At 48.2% G+C, this 10,649-nt stretch overlaps 1 protein-coding gene across 1 annotated transcript; it reads left to right on the top strand.

The window, feature by feature from the left end:
• The first annotated feature begins 7,389 nt into the window (after window positions 1-7,389).
• Window positions 7,390-8,970, top strand: LOC141087840 (uncharacterized). Its single transcript, XM_073573670.1, has 2 exons — window positions 7,390-7,879; window positions 7,995-8,970. The coding sequence occupies exons 1-2, from the start codon at window positions 7,866-7,868 to the stop codon at window positions 8,926-8,928; spliced, it is 948 nt and encodes a 315-aa protein (XP_073429771.1). The 5' UTR covers window positions 7,390-7,865; the 3' UTR covers window positions 8,929-8,970.
• The last annotated feature ends 1,679 nt before the right edge of the window (window positions 8,971-10,649 follow it).

The following is a 10,649-nucleotide window of genomic DNA, read 5'->3' as shown; positions in this document are numbered from 1 at the left end:
GGTCTAACCTTAAGATTATACGGTCATCTCTTATCTGGAGATATGGGTCCTTAGTGGACAGGGCTTGGATTTCCCCTATTCTTTTGGCCGTGGTAATGGCTACTAGGAAGGCTGTTTTACGAGTGAGCGCAGAGATGGTTAGTTTCTCACCGAGGGCATAGGGGTCTGTACAGAGAAACCGAAGTACCAGGCCCAGGTCCCAAGGCGGGGTGAGCTGCCTAATCGTGGGGCGAAGGCGCTGTGTGGCTCTTATAAATCTTATTACCCAGGGATGTGAAGCTAACTGGTAATCGAAGAAGGCGCTCAAGGCTGAAACCTGGACCTTTAGAGTGCTGGGCTTAAGGCCTTTATTAAAACCTGCCTGCAAAAAGCTTAGTATGCGAGGGAGGTCAGGGGTGCCTGATACAAGATCGGACCTGCCACCATCCAGACAGAATCTTTTCCATATCTTTCGATAGATTGCGGATGTCACTGGTTTCCTACTGGCCTGTAGGGTGGATATGACCTGATCCGACAATCCCTTTGCCTTCAAGATGTCCCTCTCAGGATCCAAGCCGATAGATGGAGTCTTGCTGGGTTCGGGTGGTGGATCGGGCCCTGGTGGATGATGTCCTTCCACGGGGGTAGTTCGATTGGATTTCCTACTGCCATGGCTCCTAGAAGGTGAAACCAGCTTCTCCTAGGCTAATATGGCACGATCAACACCACTCTTGCGTGGTCCTCGCGTATCTTCCTGAGCACTGCCGGTATGAGAGCCAGTGGTGGGAACGCATAAGAGAGGGAATCTCCCCAAGTCTGACTCAGGGCATCTACGCCTTCCGGGTGGTCCATCGGATTCAGGGAGTAGAATCTGGGGACCTTCGAGTTCTTCCGGCTTGCGAAAAGATCTATACTGGGGGTCACCCAACGCTGACAAAGATGGTCGAAGATTTCCATCTTCAGTTCCCACTCTGTCGGGCGGCTCTGTTGTCTGCTCAAGTAGTCTGCCACTTTGTTCTGGGAACCTTCTAAGTGTACTGCGGTCACTGATCGGACTGTTCGTTCTGCCCACGTGAATATTTTTCCTGCCAGGGCCTGTAGTGGTTGATGTCTGGTTCCTCCCTGGTGCTTCAGGAATGCCACTGCCGTTTTATTGTCGGACAATATGCGGACGTGACGACTTCTTAGTACCGACTGGTTTCTCCGCAACGCTTCCCAGACCGCGAAAAGCTCTCTGAAATTGGAGGATCTGGCCCTGATGCCTACTGGCCATTTCCCTTGGAAGATCTTCCCTTCTATGTGGGCTCCCCATCCCCACGCACTGGCGTCTGTGTGACTACCACGAATGGAGAGGTTGTCCATTGTACGCCCACCTGAAGGTTTCTGGACTGTGTCCACCACCGAAGGGACTCCTTCACTCGTTCTGGCAGCCTTAAGGGTTTGTCTAGCGACGCCTGACTTCTGTCCCACTTTGCGAGGATCTCTCTCTGTAATAATCTCGAGTGGAATTGGGCCCATCGGACACACTGGATGCAGGCTGTCATGAGGCCCAAGACCTCCATTGCCTCTCTTATGGAGCACTGACGCCTCAACAGGTCTCTGGTTCTGGCCTGAATAGTCCTCTGCTTCTGATCGGGTAGCCCGGATATTCTGTCGGCTGAGTCTAGGAGGACTCCGAGGAATACTTTTCTGGAGTCTGGCCTGAGGTCCGACTTCTCCCTGTTGATCACCCAGCCAAGGAACTCCATTACGGTAGTTGCTCGGATCCTGTCTCAAATGAGCGCTTCTTTGGATCTTGCCACCAGTAGGAAGTCGTCCAGGTATGGAATGATTTCAATACCCTGATCTCTCAGGTAGGCCACCACCTCTACCACCAGTTTTGTAAAGATTCTGGGAGCTGAAGCCAACCCGAATGGAAGACACTGGAACTGGAAGTGGCAGGTCCAGGCTGGTAAACTGACTGCGAACCTTAGTAGGCTCTGGGATGAGGGATGGATAGGGACCTGGTAGTATGCCTTTTTTAGGTCTAGGGTGCACATGACAGCGTCCCTGTCTATTGGGGGATTGCGGATCTGATCGATTCCATCCGGAATCTCTTGTATCTGACCCAGGCATTTAGTGGTTTCAGGTTTATGATGGTACGGGCCTCGCCGGATGGTTTTGTGATCGAAAACAGGGAGGAGTAGTGCCCTCTTCCTCTTTCCATCGGGGGAACTGGTATTATGACCCTTAAGTATACCATGTCCTGAATATCCGTCCACATTGCGGAGTCCTCCAGGACAACAGTGGGGGCAATATATCTGTCGGGGGGAGGTGAATAGAGCTCTATACTGTAGCCTTCCGCGATGGTTCTGAGGACCCACCGATTGTGGGTAACTCGGGACCAGTTTGCTGCGAAGTGGCGAAGTCTCCCCCCAATACCTATGGCGTCATTGCCTCCTCGATCTAGATGTTGATGTGAATGAGGAACCCCTGTTCCTCCCACCTTGGCTGAAGGAGCCCTTATAGGAGCTTCTATTGGACCTTGCCCGACCTCTGAAGTCAGTCTGTCTCCTGGAGAAGGAGCCTCTCCAAAAGGACTGGGGCCACCTGGGTTTTTCCTCCGGGAATCCTTTATATTTATCAGACACTAGCTCAAGAATGTTATCTAGGGCTGGACCAAATACCCTCAGGCCCGAGAATGGGATGGCGCATAGCTTTGTTTTAGAAGCGTTATCCCCCGACCAGGATTTAAGCCAGACTGCTCTCCGGGCCGCATTAGGGAGGGAGCTGTTTCTGGCTGCAAACCTTACTGATTCAGCTGACGTATCCGACAAGAATGCCGTGGCTGATTTCATGAGAGGAAGTGATGCTAGTATCTCTGATCTAGGGGTCTTGTTGGTTAGGTGTTCCTCCAACTGCCCCATCCACAAAAACATAGACCTGGCCACCGAGGTGGCTGCTATGTTGGCCCTAATCAGAGCCGCCGACGTCTCCCATGTTCTTTTTAACAAGACGTCCGCCTTCCTATCCATCGGGTCCCGGAGACCTGATGAGTCCTCGAATGGGATGGCCGTCATTTTGGTAACCTTGGCAACTGGGACATCTATTTTAGGGACTTCCTCCCATGCCCCTGTTTCCTCGGGATCAAAAGGCAGTCTATTTTTAAAGTCTCGGGAGAGTATCAACCGACGCTCTGCCTCTTTCCACTCCTCCTGGACCATTGTTTTGATGTGTTCACTTACGGGGAACACTACCTGCTTCCGGGCCACTAGTCCTCCAAATATTAAGTCCTGTCTGGACTGTGGTTTAGGGACTTCCTCTATCTGCATAGTATTTCTGACTGCCTGGACCAACTCGTCCGTGTCCTCCAGTCTGAACAGGTAATTCCTGCTCTGATCCTGTCTATCCCCCGGGATCTCGCCTTCTTCCTCCTGGTCTGAATCCCGGAAGTCGGACTCCTCGCTAGGGCTTGCTTCCGACACTGGGTCTGCTTCCCACCTTGGACTTTTGCGACTTGGCCCTGGGCTGGGGGACTGACGCCGTGTGAGGCTGGCTGTAGAGGCCTGGACTTCCTCCCTTATTAGCGATCTCATTTCGGCAAGAAGGGATGGCTGTTCCTCGCCTATGACCCTTGAGGTACAGGGTCCGCATAGGTCTTGTTATAGGTGTCTGGCAGCTTTACCCTGCATACGGGGCATCGGACCGACTTGGAGGTGGCTTTAGCCCTCGAGGGGGATTCTGCCGGGATTCCCTTCTTCTAATAATACAGAAGGGGCACCTACTCAGGTCTGGCTGTGAGGATGGGTGGGGGAGGATGGTCTGCGCCATGCGCACTTACCCCTCCACCTGCTGGAGCGTTGCCTTCCATTCTGGCACAATTCTGCAGAGCGCTGTGGATCTCAGTAGCGCGCGCCCGGGATTCAAAGCCGGCGTCTCACGTCACCGGATGTGACGCACGACCTCTCCGTGATAGGCCGCCTCCTCCACTTCCTGCCCGGGCTCCTGCATGCGACCACACTCTGCTTCTCCTCGGGTGCCTGCTCAGCCCGCCGCTTGCAGGGAACCGCCGCCCCGCCTGCTATGGCAGCTGCGCCGTTGAAGCCATCCTGCAGGTGCTCGACCCGCCGCCTGCGGGGGCCCGACCTCCGCTTGTCATGGCGCTGCTGGAGCCCAGCGCCGACTGCGCTCATCCTCCTGCAGGTGCCTGCTCGGCCAGCCGCCTGCGGGGAGTCGACCCTCGCCTGTTATGGCGGTGAGTCCTGGAGCCGAGAGCCTCCCATAGGGAGGAACGGCTCCCTCCAGGAGCGTCGTCCTGCTCCTGGCCTTTGGAGCAGAGGGACTCCCCATCGGAGAGTGTCGGCCCCGGGACCTCTTGACAGGGGAAGGCTTGGACTGGCCGCACGATCCCCTGAGCCCCTCCGGTAAGTTCTCGTGTGTCCCTCCGTGCAGGGACAGGAAAAACACTGAGGGAGAGGGGGTGGGACATGACCTTTTAACCTCTCGTGTGCTTTCCTGTCCCTGTAAGGCCTCTTTCACACTTCAGTTTTTTGCCATCAGTCAAAATCCGCCAAAATTTGAAATTGGCGGATCCGCTTTTTCTTGTTGCGGATCCGCCATTTTCCCCATTGGGATACATTAGTGGTGGATTTTGACGGATGGTCGTCCGTTGCGTCCGATATTCGGCGGATCCGCAAAATTCTTTGCGGATTCTGTCTGAGGGGGACGGACCTTGTAACGGTTTTTTTCGCCGTCAAAATGGCGGATGACGGCAGATCCGCCGTCATCCGCCATGCGGTAGAATGGGCGCCTATGGGCGGCGGATCCGCCGGGATCCGCGATTTTGCGGAATCCGCCGGCAGGATCCGCAAAATCGTACTGGGCATGCCCAGAAAAAAAGATACTTTTCCAGACAGTCCCAAAACTATATAAGGTGGGCTAATTGGGCCCAGACATGCAGTAGCAGCCAGCCAGACAGCAAGCAAGCCACCCAGCCACCAAGACTGCCACCAAGCCTGCCAGACAAGCCACACAGCTATCAAGAGGCCTGCCAGTACCAGCTCACCAACAAGTGTGAGTATACCTATTTATCGTGTGTGTGTGTGTGTGTGTGTGTGTGTGTGTGTGTATGGCCTGCTAGTGTGTAAGCCTGCCTGTGTGTGTGTGGTCTGTGAGTGTTGCATGTCTGTGTTTTTTTTTTTTATACTTTTTTTCTGTTGCTTGTGTACTGCATTTTATTTTCATACAACTGTAATTATATTGTATTTTTTATGCTGTGATTGTGTGGTGTAAGGCCGGTTTCATATTTGCACTTTATAGCGCAGCGATGACCCGCACATGGCCGCTGCTAATCCCCGTGGTGTATGGTATGTGGTGTAATTGGGCCCAGACAATCCGGCACCAGCAACATAAGACACCAAGCAAGATATCCGACTCCAGCCTGCCTGACAGAAGATTCAACTAGAGCTATAAAACCTGTCTGCCCAGCTGCAAGTCTACCACCTGCAAGACCCTTGGAGCGCGTGTGTGTGTGTGTGTGTGTGTGTGTGTGTGTGTGTGTGTGTGTGTGTGTGTGTGGTGTCTGTAATGCATTTTTTTTTTTTATTCCATTTTTTTTTCTGTTGCATGTGTACTGCATTTTATTTTCATACAACTGTAATTATATTGTATTTTTTATGCTGTGATTGTGTGGTGTAAGGCCGGTTTCATATTTGCACTTTATAGCGCAGCGATGACCCGCACATGGCCGCTGCTAATCCCCGTCCCATCCGGTCATCGCCGCCTACTAGCGCACATGGACGCTTGCAATTGTGTTAATGTATATGTTGTAAATTGGTGTTTTTTTATTTTTCATTTATTGTGGTATTTAAAATAAAGAGCAGAGGAGCTCCTATTTGTTGGAAAAAAAATTATAAAAAAAAAAAAATAATAAACTGTTTTGAAAAAATCTCGTTTTGTATCATTTAAAAAGAAGGTAAAATTAAGTTACCATAAAGGTACATAAGTGTGGTTAAAAGTGAGATTACAACATGAAAATAATCTGGGTATACACAGCTGAGTTTTTAAGGGAATTCAAAAACATCCATCTGGGTATACACAGCTGAGTTTTTAAGGGAATTCAAAAACATCCAAACACAGTGTGGCTATACACAATAAACACCTTCAATCACTGGTTACACTCTCGGTGAGAGTTTGAGGGATGCAAACACTGGTTTACACACCTTAATCACTGGTTACACTTGGTAACACCTTCAATCACTGGTAACACTACACTGGTTTACACACCTTCAATCACTGGTTACACTTGGTGACACTTTTTCAGGGAATTCACATGCAAAAAAGGGGTTTACACAAAATATTACACACCTTCAATCACTAGTTACACTCGGTGAGAGATAAGGAAATGTACACATGAAAACACTTAATCATTTTCTTAATACTTACAGATCACTAAATAATGAAGAACCAAAAAAGCAGAGATGGTCAGCCAGACGGCAGAAGGGATGGTCAAAGACAGCGCAGCAGCGAGGAACGGCGAGAGCGCAGCAGAGAGGAACGGCGAGAGCGCAGCAGAGAGGAACGGCGAGTGCGCAGCAGACAGACACACACAGGCCGTGGCAGAGTACACGCAAGTTTCCCTGTAAGTATAAAGACCTGAAAGCTTATTATGATCGTTTCTATAGTATCTTAGCAATTATCTTTGTACTTCCAGATAACTTCAGAAAGGACCACCAACCAGACCGCAGCAGAGACGGTGAGGAATGCAGCAGCGAACACGGTCGGACAGGCAGCGGAGATGGTCGCACAGACTGCAGCAGATACCGCCAGCCAACCTTTATTTTCCCTGTAAGTATAAAGGCCTGAAAGCTTATTATGATCCTTTGTATAGTAGCTTAACAAGTGTCTTTATACTTGCAGATCACTTCAGGAAGCACTGCAGCTGCCAACGCAGCTGCCAACGCAGCAGCCACAAACCATTATGTCTTCTCCTGAAAGCTCCCCCTCACATCATCAGCGAGCTGAGGTAAAAAAAATTTTTTTTTTTTAATTTAAACTAATTTTTTTTGGGGTTAAAAACACTATCCTATTATGTTTTAACAGGAAGCTGATTCAGAGGAGCTTCCAGGAGGAGACGTGCAGGGTGGAGAGACGCAAGGAGGGGGTGCGCAGAGTGTAAGTTTAGCACATACACAGATACATAATGCTACACCCAACACCAACATTCATCACAGTGCACACACCATAACTCCGCATCCATTGAAACAAAATTTTTTTTTTCTTTCCCACAGTCTTCAGAATCCGGTGCCCGTACTAGAGTGACTCCCAGGACATCCCAGGGTCGTCAAGGTGATGCATCTGGTGGTCGTCAAACGGTAAGTAACCCTATTTGGATAATTGTTTAAATGAACATCATGTGTTTGAACAGAATGTAATTTTTTTTTTCTTTTGTTTTTTATCTTCACAGGTTTCACAGCGTGCTCCCCGCAGACATCTGGAGGAGGGTGTGGTCATTGATACTGATGACCTCATCCGTGAGGTGGAAAACCGGGAGCTGCTGTGGAACATGGCAAACCGTCTACACGCCGACCAACCAACCACCCGACGGCTCTGGGATGAGGTGTGTTCCGAGGTTATTGACAACTGGGAGGAACTCAATGCGAGGGCCAGGGATTTTGTGCGTAAGTATTACAACTTCAGTAACTTATATTTCCAGCATGTGAAGTGTTGAATACTAAACCTTTTTTTTTTGCTTCACAGGTGACAGGGTTATCACACGGTGGCGGTCGCTCCGGGATCGCTTCAAGAGGGACTACAACAAAGAGATTCAGACCCCGAGTGGATCGTCGGGAGGACGCCGGGGACCCCAGTACAAAAACTTCAAAGCCCTGGCGTTCCTGCGATCTACAATGGTGTGCAGAAGGTAAATATTCCCCAAACAATTCCTGTAGTAGAAATGTTTAACCAATTTTTTTTTCAGCAGACTTTAATTAAATATCAATATTTTTAATATACATTTTTTTTTCTCTTTTTTTTAGCACCATCTGCAGCACTCGGGAGTCTGCATCAGAGTTGCGTCCCTCTGGAGTGATCCCTAGTGAGACCGCCCCCGGTGACCACATCGAGGTATCCGACCCCTCTGTACCTACCCTCTTGTCTCATCCCTCTATCCCCTCCACCAGCACTGGAGCAGCAGGGCAGACTTCATCACATGAAGCTGCTGGTGACGACTTGTTCCCTGTTCCCCACCCCTCAGACACTGCCGCAACATCTCGACCAACTTTTGGTTCTGGCCGGCAGCGTCTGAGGAGTCAGGAAAGGCTGACCTTGTCTGACTGTTTGAATCTAAACTCAACTGTTCAACACGGTTTCCACACTTATGGACAACGGTTATCTTCTGGGTTGACCATGATCAATCAAAGTATCATGGAACTCAGAAGATACATGGAACAGATGAATTTAGAATCAAACCAGACACCGAGACATACCTTTTTTCAATCTGTTGTCCGGCAAATAGAAGGTTTAAGTACTCACCAGCAGATGCGTGCGATGCAAGCCTGTCAGAATGCTCTAGTGGAAGTGCTTGCTGAAGCATCTCATCCTCCCCCTGTCCATCCTCCCCCTGTCCATCCTCCCCCTGTCTATCCTTCCACAGTCCATCCTTCCACAGTCCATCCTTCCACAGTCCATCCTTCCACCACCATCCATCACACAGCCGTCCCTCCTCCTACCACTCCCTCTCCTTTCTCTAGTTCCCCATTCCATTCTTCCCAGTACCTACCTTCCCCATTGCATTATACCCCAATGCCCTCACCATACCCACCCCCACATACACCTTCAATGTACCCACAAACCTCATCTGTCCATCCACTCCCGTCCCAACCACATGTGTTAAACCCCCCTTCCACTTCTGGTCCTCACCAACTCCCTCCCCAGTCCTCTACCCCCCCTCGATGTGGTCAACCCTGTTAACCCCTCCAATACTATCTCCACCCAACATTATCACACTCTGTGATGTTTTCTTAAAAAAAAATAAAAAATAAAAAAAAAAAAAAAGGTAATATATACTAAGAAAAAAAGTTACAAAAAGTAATATATACCAAAAAAAAATTACAAAAAAGGTAATATACCAAAAAAAAAATATTACAATATTACAAATTCAGCAATAAACTGTTCTTTTTTTTCAAAAAACTTTATTGTTTTGTTTCTTTTTTGCTTCTTTTGCAATATTCAAATTACACCAGTGGTGTAAAAGGTAAACACAACACTTGGTAACACAACACACAACAATATTTCACAGTACACCGGTGGTGTACAAGGTACAAAAAAACACTTGGTAGCACAACATTTGGTACCATTTCAAAGTGTGAAACGCTTGGTACACAACACTTGGTAAAATTTCAAAGTGTCACATTTTACACTTGGTACATTTGTAAGTGCAAAACAACACTTGGTAAAACTTTATGCTTGGTACCCAAAAATTTGTACCCAACAATTGGTAACACTAGTAAAACTTTATGCTCGGTACCCAACAATTGGTAACACTGGCAAAACTTGGTAACACTGGTAAAACTTTATGCTTGGTACCCAACAATTGGTAACGCTTGTAAAGTGTAAAACTTGAAGAAAAAAAAAAAAAAATGGTAAACCAAATCACATGGTAACAATGCTTGGGAAATCCAAACACTTGGTAACATTTCAGTTAAAAAAAAAAAAAAAAAATTACTCACAATTGGTATAGAAAATTATATCATGTCATCTTGCCAGTCCACTTGTCCCTCTGGGGTCACAAAATAGTCTGCAAAGGTGTCCCTGATTCTTGCCACTGATCCAGTACTCCGAAAAGTTTGTTGCTCATAATCCCACAAGGTGGTTCCAGACAGATTATCATCAATGGAAACTGGTTCCTTTGAAAGGACAAAATTGTGCAGGATTACACAGGCCTTAACCACCTCATCCACAGTCTCTGTTTTCATTTTCATGGCTGTTAACAGGACTCTCCATTTGGCAGTTAAAATTCCAAACGCACACTCCACAACTCTGCGCGCTCTAGTTAACCGATAGTTATAGATTCTTTTCCGGTGTGTTAATCCACGACTACCGTATGGTTTGAGTAGGTGTTTAGATAGCTGAAAAGCATTGTCGCCAACGCACACAAAAGGCATTGGTGGGCCTGTTGTTCCAGGGAGTGGTCTTGGAGGTGGGAAGTTAAAATTATCTCCATACAAGCGACGGCCCATGGTGGAAATCTTGAACACCTGAGAGTCATTAGAACGACCGTATGCACCAATGTCCACGGCAATGAATTTGCAGTTTGCATCCGAAATGGCCATCAGCACAATAGAAAAGAATTTCTTATAGTTGTAAAACTGTGAACCAGATCCCATAGGTTTCACAATCCTGATATGCTTGCCATCCACGGCACCGATGCAGTTTGGAAACTGGCAGATTTCTTGAAACTTCTCTGCAATCTCCAGCCACCTCTCCTGTGTTGGCTCTGGAATGTATTCCTCCTGTAGAGAATCCCATAATGCCCTGCAGGTTTGTTGCACAATTCCAGCAATAGTGGAAATCCCAATCCAGAGCTGGAAATGGAGGGAGGTGAAGGATTCTCCAGTTGCCAGGAATCTGTTAAAAAATTGAAACAGTAAAATTAATACAAACTACAAGCCATAACATAACAATAAAATCCT

Source organism: Dendrobates tinctorius, unplaced genomic scaffold, assembly GCF_039654945.1.
Source record: "Dendrobates tinctorius isolate UK_male_01 unplaced genomic scaffold, ASM3965494v1 ptg000035l, whole genome shotgun sequence".
Classification (NCBI taxonomy): domain Eukaryota; kingdom Metazoa; phylum Chordata; class Amphibia; order Anura; family Dendrobatidae; genus Dendrobates; species Dendrobates tinctorius.
This window is presented reverse-complemented; position numbering and strand designations above follow the sequence as displayed.